This window comes from Verticillium dahliae, genomic scaffold (assembly GCF_000150675.1).
Source record: "Verticillium dahliae VdLs.17 supercont1.27 genomic scaffold, whole genome shotgun sequence".
Classification (NCBI taxonomy): Eukaryota; Fungi; Ascomycota; class Sordariomycetes; order Glomerellales; family Plectosphaerellaceae; genus Verticillium; species Verticillium dahliae.
In genome coordinates, this window is record NW_009276928.1 from 1 (window position 1) to 13,928 (window position 13,928).

The window sequence follows — 13,928 nt, forward strand, 5'->3', positions numbered from 1 at the left end:
CGATCATTAGAAAACAGGACCATGACCCCACCAGGGACCAACTTACGCCTAACCCTAACCCTAACCCTAACACAAGAGCGACCGCGACGGATGCACTCCCCACAGCGAGAAGAACCAGGGGCGGTCTTACAGACGAGATGTCGCTTGAAGCACCCCGTACAAGGCATCTTGATTTCGCCCTCGGAGTCAATCAAAGCAGCGAGCGCCTTTCTTTGGTCGGTTTTGGCAGACGAACGTTTTATGACACGACCTGACATTTTGTCATGGTTAGTAAGGATGACAAGAGAAGAACCACCGCAGGCGGCTGGGACTTAGTACTTATGGCCGCTGGGACATCGGCCTGGAGGAGGAGCATCATGTAACAACCAAGGAAGCAGGGCGGCCGCGAATCGACGACCCCGCGATCAGGGAGCGCGATAAGATAAGAATCGGGCCCACCTGGCAAATCACGTGATGGCTCACTCAGACATAAAGGGTGAGTCGTCGGGCTCACCAAGGACGCCGCAGTGAGCCAGGGAATGGCTCACGGGATAACACACCCGTGATCCTAACATCATGGATCACCAACAACTAACCAGTGAGCCATCCAACATGAGCTCACCACCTAACACAACAAGGACAGGATGGCAGGTATATAAGGACGGACATTCTGGACTTGTAGATACATTCTTTCTCACGACAGTGATCAATCTAAGTCTTACCTTGTATTCATTGTAACGAGTGCGCAACGCCTTACGACACCACATCGTCTCAGAGTCACAACCTAAGCTTCTGCAAACAGCAACCCCAACCCTCTGACAGTGTTCCCCCTTCGGAAGCTGCCAGGTCGTAACAGGTATTTAGTACTTATAGATATATTCTTTCTTATAATAGTAATTAATCTAAGTCTTACTTTATATCTATTATAATAAGTATATAACGCCTTATAATACTATATCGTCTTAGAGTTATAACCTAAGCTTCTATAAATAGTAACCCTAACCCTCTAATAGTATAACCCCTTCGGAAGCTACTAGGTTATAATATAATACTAAGGACTATATATATCTTAATAGATATAGAGTTATTCTAGCTAATAAGAGGCTATATAAATAGAGATCGCTTAGCTAGTAAACTATTTAATTTCTTAGCTAATATTATATATATATATATATATATATATATTAGGTTTAATAGAACTAGACTATATAGGCTTATAGTATAAGTTTAATAGATAAGGATAGACGAGGCGCTATAGGGGCTAAATCGCTATAATAGTTTCTTCTTTAAAGTATATAAATAACGTATCTAATAAACGGATAAACGGCTCTTAGCTATAATTATAGCATTGGCTCTTATAAGTCTCGATTATAAGAAGACGAAGAGTCGATGATCCTGCTCGGAGGCGTCAATGGAACTCCCGGCTAATACCTCTCTTTGTAGTCACGATCCAAATTGAAAGGTCATGGAACCTCTCGTGACTATGCCTAGAAGCACTAGGAAAAAAGGGCATGGGTTGCTCGTGGTACGACGTCCTGTTTCCGAACTTTCTTCGCTATTCCGTTTCATTTTCGTTTGTGTAGGGCATGGTCCATTATACTATTATCGGGTCCGAGTCAGGAAGCGCACAACAACGTGGATTTTGAATTCCTTCATGTTTGGAACTGCGGGTCCATCAAACTTTCCGCCTCTTAGCTACGTTCTCGAGGTGATGATAGATACATCGCGCCTGTCCGGCTAGATCGGCGTGTTAGCCTCCCCCACTTTGCGGCTCTTTTAGTGCCGGCATACCCGCCTACGGCAGTGCTACGGGACAAAAGCTTGGTATTCGCCACTCTAATGTCGAGCTAGGGAATGAACGACGATAATGTCGCGTCTTGAACCCATAATAGACAACAGACCACGGTGTTCCTGATCACTCTGCGGCTCTTTGTCTCCGTCAAGACCCATGCATGGGATGCCTCACTACGGACAGTTCACGGCTTTCGTTCCGCATGCTCACGTTCACCATCGTGTCCTCTCCATGCCCTTCCCCATTAACCTACCATGGCGACAACTGGGGCTCAGCATTACTCCCCGCATCAGTGAGGGGGCGTAATGGTGTAGGTTCGTATAAAGCTGTGGTCCCGTGCTGTTCGAGAGTTCATCTTCACTGGCATCTCAACCTCTACATCACCCAAGCCGCGAAAATGAGCTACTTTGGACTCACCGGACAAGCCTTGAGCGTCCTTCAAATCGCCTTGATTGTCTGTCCAGCATTCATCCTCTTCGGTTACAATCAAGCCGGATTAGGCGGACTTTTGACAACCCAAGACTGGACGAAGACGTTTCCCGAGATTGACACCGTTCACACAACCGGCAGTGAGAAGAAGCAAAAGTCGACACTCCAAGGCTTCGTGGTCGCAACATTCACCATTGGAGCTCTTTGCGGCGCTCTTTCCTGCTCATGGACGGGCGACAAATTCGGGCGACGAAACGTTATCTTCGCTGCCGGTATTTGTACGCTCATCGGCGAAGCTCTCGAATGTTCTGCCCATAGCTTGGCACAGCTCATCGTCGGCCGTATCATCGTCGGACTCGGCATTGGTCAGCTTAGCTCCATCGTCCCGGTGTGGCAGAGTGAGACAAGTGGTGCAAAGAATCGTGGACGGCATGTTGTCTTAGACGGCCTCTTCATCTGCGTCGGTTATGTCCTCGAAAGCTGGATCAACCTTGGCTTCTGGGAGTTCAAGTCTGGCCCCATTACATGGCGACCATCGATTGCAATTGGTATTGCATTTTCGCTCGTGCTCCTCTTCTCTATTTACTTCCTTCCAGAATCGCCGCGCTGGCTTGTGTTGAAAACCGCAACCAAGCCGCCCGAAAGGTCGTCGCCGCTCTCAGAGGCTTTCCTGTCGACTCGATGGAGGTTCATGCAGAGGTCACTGGCATCGAACACTCTTGGAAAGAAACGAGCAAGGGCGGCGTTAAGATGAGCGATATGCTGAAAAATGGGCGAAGATAAGCTCTTGTACCGCTTCGGGCTTTGCATGATGGTCCAATTCTACCAGCAGATGTCGTAAGTGCTTTTTCAGCATCATGACAGCAGATATTTCTCGTATTGATCATTCCAGGGGCTCAAATCTCATCTCAGTCTACGCAACAATCTTGTTCCAAGAGAACCTAGGGATGGGCACGGAGATGGCACGTGTTCTAACCGCCGGAGCTTTGACTTGGAAATTCCTATCGTCTTTCCTTGGTTTCGTCTGTATTGACCGTTTTGGCCGCCGAGCTGTGTTCATCATCAGCGGTGTTGGGATGTCCTCATGCATGGTCGCCCTTGCCATCAGCACTTCATTCCCAAAGGAAAACAAAGCAGCCCAGATAGCTGCCGGGTGCTTCATCTACCTGTACAATACGTTTGTTCCCATTGGGTTCTTGGGCGCCAACTTTCTCTATGCTACTGAGATTGCGCCGATCAAGTTGCGGATGGCTATGTCATCTCTGTCCACAGCTAACCACTGGCTATGGTATGTGTACTTCGATGTTCCTGGAGAGTTAAGCTGACGGTGGCAGGAACTTTGTTGTTGTCATGGTTACACCTGTGGCCATCAGGAGTATCGGGTACCAGTATTACATCGTCTATGCCGTCATAGCCGCTTGTATTCCAGTTTCGGTTTACTTCCTGTTCCCTGAGACCATGGGGCGAAACTTGGAAGAGATCGACATGATGTTCAGAGAATCTCCTTCTGTCCTCGGAACCGTCCGCTTCGCAAGAAATCGCCCGATTGCGATGCCCCAAGAATTCGATCATGAAAAACCGGGAGACGAGACAGACTACGTGGAAACCAGGGAGGAAGTTCGCCTATGAGCATACACACCAATGGTAGTCCCTTGAGATGATTCACTCTTCGTGATCCCCAAAATTAGATTCATGCTTGCACCCACAATGAACTCATGTATCGATGTCCTCGAACTGGTGATTTTGAGCTTCTAGAGGTATTTCTGGAGCAGAGCGGACTGGAAGTTTCACCACTACCGTAAACTTGCACGCTGCCGCGAGTTCATCGTTGTTTGCATCTTGGGAGACTTTTAGCCGTGATCTAGCACAGAATGACTTGAACTTGTCTCTACATGCAATAAACCCCCATTGGGAGCTCGGGGAAACGATTAATGCGTGTTTTCCCATGTATCAGGCCATTTGTTGTTCTCGGCGCTCCTTGCCAAGGGGTACTTCTTGGTTCGTACGCCAAGTTGCCCAACCCTGAACCGTTTTCTCAAACCCCGCACTCTTCCGTCATTCCACATTCCTTCAGTCTTCACTCCAGCATCTGAGCAATCTGGGCCATGGAAAAGATTAAAAGTCATTTCAAACGAAAACCGCATCATGTCCTCGAAAGAAGCCGACAGTGGCACGATCCAGTTATCGAGATCTACGACAACTTTGCTTCGCCCAAGGCTCCGTGCTCTGTCCGGGCATACGATGTCGCCAATAGGCGATGGTATCAACTAGATGTTGATGTACCAGTCAGTGACGACGCATGGTTGTCATCCATTGTCCAAAAGCATGTCAGGGCGTACCATCGCGGCCACCGACGGCAACCTCGCTGGAATACAATTCGAACAACGCTGAAAGGTAGCCCTGTCGCCTACCATACACAGGAAGAGCAAAACATTGCACTACCCATCACTGAAATCCTTCATTACGGCTCTGATCCTGAGGACCGTTTTCCTACCGTTCACTATAGCGACATCCATGACAAAAGATATCTAAGCAAAGGTGCAGATGTCTGTCAGTGGAACGGCCGCAAAGCTGTATTCAAACGGATCGAATTCAGCAACGATATCAAGGCTTTTGAGAGGGCTATCCGCACTCGAGAGAAACTGTTAGCCCACTTGGATAGTCAAGTCGATGGCAAGAACATATTTGGAGAGATGGAGAAGACGTTCAACGTCGTCCCTATCCACGCTGTGGTCATACAAGACGCATCACCAGGGCCTTGGGAAGAGGGGTCAGTGGCTGGCATTCTCATGCCGTTCGCAGGGCGCAGTTTGGACTCTCTTGCAAAGCAGGGAGATATCATCATTACCGAATCGCAGCTCTTTGACTTAGCACATGGGGTGAGAGAGCTCAATCAAATTGGGATCATGCACGGAGACATATGCGACTGGAACGTCACCATACAGTCACAGGAAATGGCAGAAGAGACTACTCATCCTGAAGGTGGTAAGCTTTTGTTAGTGGACATGGGCAACGTTGCTCCAGACTACCAGGGAGATGCACAGGTACTAGGCAAACTATTTCACTGGTGTCTCCAGCATTCTGAGGCGTTGGGGCGGAACTCAGATATCAAGCAGAGGGTCGTTTCCGCAGCAAACTTGTTAGAGAAGGGAGACTTGGACGCATCTCTGGACAAACTGCAAGATTCAGCAAGGCATCGATGAAATGGACAGGTAATCAGCTTTGCGCCATGAGGGGTGTTCGCATGGTACATCCTCATCAAGGTAGCGCTGCAATTGTTCCTCATGCGACCTCTGATTATGGCTCCATATCTTCGAATAGAATTACTTTTCTATGATGTTCACATTTCCCCTAGCGCTTTCCTTCAGGTCCTTTACTATCAGTTTTCTTAGGCTGCATGTCGAAATATATGGGCACGAAGTCTCGCGTGTAGGACTATACGTAGACCATCTCCTTGTCAGGGTTCCTATCCCCGTGACTTCCAGTTCTCACAAGTTAAGAGTGTACCAGTACCATTCTCTTGACGTAAAGCCAATGCCCAATGTTTTGTTAGCAGAGTGATTCAGGTTCCTCTAACCATCCGAGAGAGCTCATCATATACCGTGCGAAGTATGTGATCAGCCGTCGGCTGCTCAAAGTGAACGGTCCCCGACTTGTTACCCGTCGGGTCGGCAACAGACCCCTGGCATTGCGACCCCGCCACCCCTCACTTAACCAGGATTTCACGGACTCAGTTGATCGCATGGTAGCGTAAAGTGCGGGGTGACGGAAGTTTTGGCCAAAGGGGCTTGATCATCTCACACGGAGTGTCACATTCACCGCATCAGGCGCGCTATCAGAAATACTCCTGCGTTATAGGCAGCAAAGTATCATGTACTCCGTAACAATGATTCTGGGTCCTCGTCATGATACTGTTATCACTTGCCCCATGTTGCAGGCTTAGCCTAGTGAGGAGTGGCTATTGGCAGGGTCGTCCATCGCGTGATGACCAAGCTATGCTCGTTGAGACCTTCAAGGATCGTGCATGAGCATATGCAGTCTCAGCATTTATCCATCTATCCTTTCGATCCGATTAATGGGCCGGCCAACGGGCCGTCGAAACGACTGAAGTCAAATTAAATGCACTTTTAGGACGAATTGCCGGCCATGACTTCGCTGAGAAGTATAAATCATTCGTCTTTGCCATCTACCTCGTTTCTTCGGCTTTTTCAAAGTCAGGGGGAAATAATCTTCATCCGCGAGGCTAAAACCTGTGTTGAACAGCGTCTCAGATTCGAAATGTTACCCTCAATTGGTGCCCAGACAGTTCTGCTCTTCGCTAATATTGCCTTGGTAACGGGGCGCTCACTTTCGTCCACAGTTCCAGCTACCCACGGCACTCGAAGTAGTGATATATACCTCCTCAAGAAGGCCTATCCTGTTGGTAATGGGAAACTTGGAGGTGAGGATGGGTAAAGTAATTCCGAAACTCTACTGTCTAACAGCTGGTTAGCAATGCCTCATGGCCCCCCTGGTTTAGAGAAAGTAATCATCAATGTTGATTCTCTATGGTCTGGTGGGCCATTCGAATCCGAGGTAGCTGTCCCCTGGTCACCTTTGCTTGGAAAATCTGACATGATGGCACAGAGCTACTCAGGCGGCAACCCAACATCTCCCAAATACGAAGCACTACCGAGTTTGCGAGCGAACATCTTCGCAAATGGTACTGGACGTGAGTCATTAATATCTCGAATTAGGTTGAATCATGTGTAATGGAGAAGCTGCATAGACGTCGATCCTCTCCTGGGCGAAGGCGACCATTTTGGTGCATACCGAACCCTGGGGAACTTCAGTGTTGCTGTCGAAGAAATAGGCGACTTTTCTGACTATCGCCGGACGCTCGACTTGACCACAGGTATACATACTACTGAATTTGACTCAGGTGGAGCTACCTTTACTACTGTCGTCTACTGCAGCTTTCCAGCGAAGGTATGTGTCTACAGTATATCAACGACGGGCGAGACACTTCCCAAGGTGAAGTTTGGCTTTGAAAACGTCCTCGTTGAGGCAAATCTATTTAACGTCACCTGTGGGGACCAGTACGTTAAAGGGGTCGGCGTGACCCAACTTGGACCCCCCCTGGGTATGAAGTACGAGTCAATAGCTCGTATCACAGGAAGACCAGGCTGTACAATACCAGCCACGGAATGCTCCGATGACGGCTCGTTGTCTGTTACTGTACCAGTTGGTCAGAAAACACTCACAATTGTCATTGGGGCAGAGACGAACTTTGATCAGTCCAAAGGCAATACAGAAAGTGGCTACAGTTTCCGTGGCGTGGATCCTCACGAATATGTCGAACAAGTAACCAACGACGCTGCAAAACAAGGTCGCCGGAGACTTCTCGAAGGTCACCTTGAAGACTACCAGACTCTTCAAGGTAGTTTTACTTTTGATCTCCCCGATCCGAATAACTCGGCGCAAAAAGAGACCGCTGCACTCATTCAAGAGTATGATTCGGACGGCCCAGGAGATCCCTTTTTGGAAGCTCTCTTGTTCGACTACGCTCGACATCTTCTCATCACATCATCACGAGAGGATTCCCTTCCGGCCAACCTGGCTGGGCGGTGGACGGAAGAACTTTGGCCAGCTTGGAGTGGTGATTACCATGCCAACATCAACCTCCAAATGAACTACTGGGCTGCTGACCAGACAGGGCTCAGTCGGACCCAAGATGCGCTTTGGAACTACATGGAGAAAACTTGGGTACCTCGTGGGTCTGAGACGGCACAGCTTCTTTACAACGCTAGTGGTTGGGTTGTGCATAACGAGATGAATATTTTCGGACACACAGCCATGAAAAATGCTGCCAGTTGGGCATTCTGTGAGGTGCCCTCAGTTCTGTCTGAAGCTGCAACTTGCTAATCAGTCGACAGATCCGGCCGCTCCCGCATGGATGATGCAGCACGTTTGGGATAATTTTGATTACACACAAGATGTCGGCTGGTTCAGGGATCAGGGATATCCTCTGATCAAGGGAGTTGCGGAGTTTTGGCTCTCTCAGCTGATCGAAGATGATTTCAGCAACGATGGAACACTGGTCGTCAATCCGTGCAATAGCCCGGAGCATGGACCAACAACTTTTGGGTGCGCCCACTATCAGCAAGAGATCCATCGCGTGTTTGATACAGTCTTGTCTGGCGCTGAATACGTTCAGGAAGACGATGCTGGTTTTCTTGAAGATGTCAAGTTTAGCCTCAAAAAGCTGGACAAAGGCCTTCATTTGACCCACTGGGGCGGCATCAAGGAATGGAAGCTTCCAGATTCTTTCGGCTTTGAAGAAAAGACTACGCATCGCCATCTTTCTCATTTGACGGGTTGGCATCCAGGATATTCGGTTTCGTCTTATCTAGGCGGCTATACGAATGGTACGATTCAGTCAGGCGTCAGGAAGACGCTGGAGTCTCGTGGCAATGGTAACGGGCCTGACGCGAACGCTGCATGGGGCAAGATCTGGCGATCTGCTTGCTGGGCGCGTTTGAACAACACTGACATGGCGCATTATCACCTCCGCTACGCGATCGATGTCAACTTTGCCGACAATGGCTTCAGCATGTACTCGGCGCGCAACGAACCGTTTCAAATTGACGCCAATTTCGGGCTCGCCGGAGCGATACTGAGTATGCTGGTAGTCGACCTACCCCTGGCGCACGATGCTCCCTCTCAAGAGATCAGAACAGTGGTCCTTGGGCCTGCAATCCCCGCATCCTGGGCCGGTGGTAGTGTCAAAGGACTTCGACTTCGAGGAGGTGGCGCTGTTGATTTTACCTGGAACGACGATGGAGTAGTCACTGCAGCGGCATTAACTGGATCCCGAACAACAGTGAGGCTCGTAAATGTCGAGGGTACGGTTTTGTAACCGAATTGATCGCGCGCGGCGCATGAATTAATTGAAGACTACTGTCTTGGTTTTGTTGAGAAAAACGCGTCCCTCGGCCGTCCACTTGACCGCAGCGGCCAAGACCTGGCTCTCGACATTGGCTCCCTCCTCAACCAGCTCCTTTGGGTTCAGGCTATGGTCGACCCTAGAGACACGCTGCTCGATGATGGGGCCTTCATCAAGGTCAGCCGTGACGAAATGAGCAGTGGCACCGATGATCTTGACTCCGCGCTCATAGGCCTGGTGGTATGGTTTGGCGCCCTTGAAGGATGGCAAGAAGCTGTGGTGGATGTTGATGATGCGTCCGGACATAGCTTCGCACAGTCTCGGTGAGAGAACCTGCATGTAACGGGCGAGGACGACAAGCTCAATGTCGTGCTCCTTGATGAGGTCCAGGATCTTCTGCTCCTGCTCGGCCTTGGTGTCCTTGGTTACGGGCAGATGCTTGAAGTCAATGCCGTAGTTGCCAGCCAGTTGCTGGAACTCCGGGTGATTCGAAACAATAAGGGGCACCTCAATGTTCAGCTGGCCAGCCTTGGTACGGAAGAGTAGGTCGTTGAGGCAGTGGCCGATCTTGGACACCATGATCAAAACACGCAATTTCTTTGCGACGGGTCGAATATCGTACTCCATCTTGAGATCGGCAGCAAGTGCGCCAAAAGGCTCATCCAAATGCGCCGTCGACTCCGACTGAGTGGGACCAAAATGAACACGCATGAAGAACTTCTCAGAAACCGGGTCGGAAAACTGCTGGAGATCCAGAATGTTGAGGTTCTGTTCGGCAAAGATGCCCGTCACCGCGTGGACGATGCCAGGCTTGTCCGGGCAGGACAGGGTCAGGATGTGATCGTTAGCCATGTTGAAAGGCGATGTCGAAGCCGTGCAAAGGAAGTGTCGTGGCTGTTGGTGTCGTTGTGAAGATGAAGGTGAGTCAGTGTCGTTGGTGGATGAAAATGTCAGGGCTTACTTAACCTCCGTGGCTGAAAGCATGTTCGGCGGGGGACATTTGACCCACAGCGACCGGGCTCGCGCGTGGGCATTGGCTCCGTTTTCAGTAACGTCGGAGATCCTTCGGCGTCGCGCTTTTCCTGGCTTGCCTGGCCACGTACAGAGTCTAGCGCTTGCGGAATGCCCAGCTGCAATGCTTCAGGACGTTGAGAAATTAACGCCCAAGGAAAAGAGCGTACGCGAAGACCGAGACTGCTCGGGGTTTAATGATGGCATGCAAGCAGCAATGCGATATTCCAACGAAGACATGCGGCTACAATTCAGCTATCCGGCAATTCAGGAAGAGTCGCTGTTGTCTGCACAAGAAAAGGCCCCTCCAATTTCTCCGCTGGCATAGGCGTCAATAATGTTCTGTACCACGCCATATGTGCCGCCAATCGTCAGAAAAGCTGCCAGGGCAATCATGAGGCAGTTCAAATAGTAGACAAGAGCCTGCCACCAGCGGCCCTGGCGGTAGTGTTGGTGATCATGCACCCAAAGATACCCCGGCAGCCCGAGTGCCAGTGGCGAGAAGGTCAGACTGCCCGCGAGCGCGAGAAGATAATTGAAAATAGGGATGCCAGACGCGAGAAGGAAAGATACAAGACACATGCTGCCTGTGCATCCAAACCAAACCGACCAATGGACAGCTGAGTTCTTCTGCAGATGCTCCGAGTTGCGCAGGATACGAACGAACATGTACTTGGCCGCGACATGGACGTACAGACAGGCGCTGACGAGGAGACCAATCAGGCCGATTCCGTAAGCTACTTTCTTGACAACGTAGCCAGCACTGCCGAGAGAAGGCGAGGCCACCCATTGGCCACAATAACGATAGACGACCAAAGAGAAGGTCAGGTAGGAGGCTGTGACGATTCCCATGCAAAGGTAAACGGCCTTGTTGTAGTCCCGGGGCTTTCGCATCTCTGAGATGACGGGCAGAAACGCTGAGGTTCCGGCCCCAGAGCAAAAGATCGTGGCCACCGACGTGATGCCTGTGACGAATGTCGGATTTCCGATAACGTGATAGCCCAATTCGAAATCTCCAGTCCGTGGAGCAGCTGCAGGACGATCGCGGGTAGTGACACCGACGCTGTTGGGCTGTCAGCCGGGATTTCGCAGGTAAAAGTCTCGCATCAAACTCACACGACAATGAAGACAGCAATGTAGACCGAGAGAAACCCAGCCCACGTAAGCCATGCAATCTTTTCAAATTTTCGTACGCTTGCAAGACCAAAAACAGCAATCGTTGCGACAAGCATAAACCAATTCGTGCAGATAGCGTGGCTTGATAGTGCATTGAGGCCGACAGAGGATCCGAATATGCCACTGGCCGCAACAATTGCGTACGTGACGAGGAAAAGCACGCCGACAATTTCCCTCAGCCAAACACCGCCGACAACGTAGGCCATGTCGGCGATTGAATGGCAGCCAGCATGCGTGTTGCGGAAGTTTCCCTGGATAATAGCACAGTAGGTATTCAAAAACTGCCAGCCCAGAACGTTGATGGCGCCGGGTAGGGCCCCGAGAACGAACATGGCGGAAGGTATACTGAGTACCCCAGTGGCGAAGATCACTAAATGCTTATTAGGAGCTGAATGCCATCGGCACAGGAGAGACGCACCTTTAAGGAAAATGACCGAAGCATGAATCCAACCTACAGTACGGAAGTCGACTGTGCCCTCGCCCTTTTTGAAAACTTCAAAGGATTCATTGGTGTTGTCTGCTTTGGTGACTTCGATGCTACCGCTTGTCCGTACTGGAGCAATGGTATCAATGCCCTTTTCTGAATCGCTATTGGACATGCTGGGTCCCAGTTTGTAGTGGCTTTCGTGTGCGATAAAATGCGTCTGGATCTTTGTGGTTGAAGAAGGATCGACAAGTGTCTGCCAGTAAGACGAATACACGCCTCTATTATATAGAAAGCGTTACCTACCGTGTGCATTACTACACGAGGGAGAAGCAGGCTTATCTCCGAAGAGGAGATTGGTCTGGGCTGCTTTCAGGACATGTACGCAGGCCCAAATCATGACCAACGTCAGCAGAACGTTCCCCGGACTTGGGTTACATCTGCAAGTGCCGCTGAGTGGGAACCGAAGTGGAGTGATTGTCGTTCACGTAAGGAGCGTGATGATAAGGTTGGAGTCATCTTGACATCTTGGGGCAATCTAGCATCTCTGGTTGGTTTCACGTTGCTCCAGCCATGACACTAAACCCCAACTCTGATAGCCACAGAAACAGTCAGTCGCATATGTGGAAGCGGGGTCGATCTTACTCGTTTGAGCGACATCTGGAGCCTGAGGAAGCGCTCGTGACAAGTATTCGTCAATCATGAAGACGTGAGTCTCTAATACCAGGCGCGGGACTAACTCTTGGCCAGCGGGTGATCCTTATCACAACATACCATTTGGGCACCACCGGAAATGATGAATGAGACGTGATATTGAGAAATTACTTGGTGGAATTCTCAAGCGGACTATCGAGATTGATTGATTCTCAATATGGCAGGAGACTTCAACAGAGCCTGAACATTGATGATAGGCAAGATATACAATTGTCTCAACTCTCTGCATTGATAGCTATCCTCTTATAGCGTTGTAGACTCTTTCATGATGGCTCCTGGTGTGGCAGGCAAAATTGACCCCTCTGGAACCGCGTTTCTGCTCTTGAAATCATCGCAAATTTGCTCCATTGTGACAAACTCCACTCCTTCGTGACTCTTCATGTACTCGATGAGCCTCTCATGCATCAATAAGACGTGAGGGCGGCCCGAAACATCAGGGTGTATGGTTATGGGAAATATGAACTCGTCATACTCCCGATAGAAGTAATCAAAGTGATCTCGCCAAATATCTTCAACGTCGCGTGCGTTCACAAAACCATGACTGTTTGGCGCGTCTTTGATGAACATCATTGGTGGGAGGTCGTCGAGATACCAGTTTGCCGGTATTTCAACAATGCCAGTGTTTTGCCCTTGTACAAGAGGTTTCATCCACTCGCTGGCTTTCTTTTTGTAGTCGATCTTTGTCCAAGTATCTCCGGTGCGAAGGTAGTAGGCCTGATAATCGTGGTGACTCATGCTGTGGTCGTACTCAATCCCGTAATCGGCCAACAGCTGGCAGCCTTCCTTCGAGGTCTCCCACCAAGGTGCGACGGACCCTCGAGGAGGTTTACCAGCAAACTCGGTCAACATTCGGTACGTCTTATCGAGGACCTCCTTCTGCTGTTCTATAGTCATGTCGGTGGGGTTCTCATGAGAGTACCCATGCAGACCAATCTCATGGCCAGCATCACGAACGGCAGCCATTTCTTCGGGAAACGTCTCAAGGCTGTGGCCCGGGATGAACCAAGTGCTTTTAATGTTGTACTTGGTGAAAAGTTTCAGAACCCTCCTGGTTCCGACAGTGCCGGCAAAGAGACCTATTCTTGTGTGAGTATGGAGTCCGTATTGGGTAGACGCGAACCTCACCTCTGCTAATATCGTTCGGTGAATCTTCTCCGCCGTACGAGCCCAGCCACCCGGCAACGGCATCGACATCGACACCATAGCTGACCAAGACACGTTTCTTGCCCATGGTAGCGTATGAGAAGGAGTAGATAATTCTGGAAGATGCGGGGGCATGTGCGGTTACAGTGACATTTATCTGCCGAGTACCCTCCGCATCGATCCTCCCTGATCTGCGGGCGCCACAACTGGATTCGCACCGGAGTACGTCATGGCGACGTTGGAGGCTAAGCCCCTTATCGCGGGGTAGCTGTTCAGGAGGCCGTTGCCTCCAACTGCGGGCCAGTACCGTTGGGGTAAAGACAGTGTCGATGCTG

The 13,928-nt window shown here is 50.2% G+C and overlaps 5 protein-coding genes across 5 annotated transcripts; 2 read left to right on the forward strand and 3 right to left on the reverse strand.

The window, feature by feature from the left end:
* Positions 1-1,911: 1,911 nt before the first annotated feature.
* VDAG_09702 (sugar transporter STL1) lies at positions 1,912-3,910 on the forward strand. The gene is made up of 4 exons (XM_009654561.1): positions 1,912-2,748; positions 2,980-3,037; positions 3,093-3,488; positions 3,535-3,910. The coding sequence occupies exons 1-4, from the start codon at positions 2,169-2,171 to the stop codon at positions 3,827-3,829; spliced, it is 1,329 nt and encodes a 442-aa protein (XP_009652856.1). The 5' UTR covers positions 1,912-2,168; the 3' UTR covers positions 3,830-3,910.
* Positions 3,911-6,478: 2,568 nt separating this feature from the next.
* VDAG_09703 (alpha-L-fucosidase) lies at positions 6,479-9,098 on the forward strand (the record flags this gene model as incomplete). The annotated part of the gene is made up of 6 exons (XM_009654562.1): positions 6,479-6,641; positions 6,693-6,911; positions 6,969-7,094; positions 7,122-7,168; positions 7,433-7,952; positions 8,116-9,098. The coding sequence occupies 6 exons, from the start codon at positions 6,479-6,481 to the stop codon at positions 9,096-9,098; spliced, it is 2,058 nt and encodes a 685-aa protein (XP_009652857.1).
* Positions 9,099-9,125: 27 nt separating this feature from the next.
* Positions 9,126-9,977, reverse strand: VDAG_09704 (Formyl transferase; the record flags this gene model as incomplete). The annotated part of the gene is made up of 1 exon (XM_009654563.1): positions 9,126-9,977. One exon carries the CDS (start codon positions 9,975-9,977, stop codon positions 9,126-9,128), a length of 852 nt encoding a protein of 283 aa, XP_009652858.1.
* Positions 9,978-10,362: 385 nt separating this feature from the next.
* VDAG_09705 (uncharacterized protein) lies at positions 10,363-11,972 on the reverse strand. The gene is made up of 3 exons (XM_009654564.1): positions 11,731-11,972; positions 11,253-11,682; positions 10,363-11,199 (listed from the first exon to the last, which is right to left on the reverse strand). Exons 1-3 carry the CDS (start codon positions 11,909-11,911, stop codon positions 10,404-10,406), a joined length of 1,407 nt encoding a protein of 468 aa, XP_009652859.1. The 5' UTR covers positions 11,912-11,972; the 3' UTR covers positions 10,363-10,403.
* A 512-nt stretch (positions 11,973-12,484) lies between these two features.
* VDAG_09706 (polysaccharide deacetylase family protein) lies at positions 12,485-13,689 on the reverse strand. Its single transcript, XM_009654565.1, has 2 exons — positions 13,576-13,689; positions 12,485-13,526 (listed from the first exon to the last, which is right to left on the reverse strand). Exons 1-2 carry the CDS (start codon positions 13,679-13,681, stop codon positions 12,694-12,696), a joined length of 939 nt encoding a protein of 312 aa, XP_009652860.1. The 5' UTR covers positions 13,682-13,689; the 3' UTR covers positions 12,485-12,693.
* Between the last annotated feature and the right edge of the window lie 239 nt (positions 13,690-13,928).

What these genes read in the sequence shown, in the direction of transcription:
- VDAG_09706 (XM_009654565.1), bottom strand. Translation starts at nt 13,681, where the DNA reads ATGGGCAAGAAACGTGTCTTGGTCAGCTATGGTGTCGATGTCGATGCC. An exon ending in ACCGAACGATATTAGCAGAG is followed by an intron (nt 13,527 to 13,575) that starts GTGAGGTTCGCG and finishes ACACAAGAATAG; the next exon opens with GTCTCTTTGCCGGCACTGTC.
- VDAG_09705 (XM_009654564.1), bottom strand. Translation starts at nt 11,911, where the DNA reads ATGTCCAATAGCGATTCAGAAAAGGGCATTGATACCATTGCTCCAGTA. An exon ending in TTCGGTCATTTTCCTTAAAG is followed by an intron (nt 11,683 to 11,730) that starts GTGCGTCTCTCC and finishes ATAAGCATTTAG; the next exon opens with TGATCTTCGCCACTGGGGTA. An exon ending in ATTGCTGTCTTCATTGTCGT is followed by an intron (nt 11,200 to 11,252) that starts GTGAGTTTGATG and finishes ACAGCCCAACAG; the next exon opens with CGTCGGTGTCACTACCCGCG.
- VDAG_09702 (XM_009654561.1), top strand. Translation starts at nt 2,169, where the DNA reads ATGAGCTACTTTGGACTCACCGGACAAGCCTTGAGCGTCCTTCAAATC. An exon ending in GCGACCATCGATTGCAATTG is followed by an intron (nt 2,749 to 2,979) that starts GTATTGCATTTT and finishes AAATGGGCGAAG; the next exon opens with ATAAGCTCTTGTACCGCTTC. An exon ending in ACAGCTAACCACTGGCTATG is followed by an intron (nt 3,489 to 3,534) that starts GTATGTGTACTT and finishes TGACGGTGGCAG; the next exon opens with GAACTTTGTTGTTGTCATGG.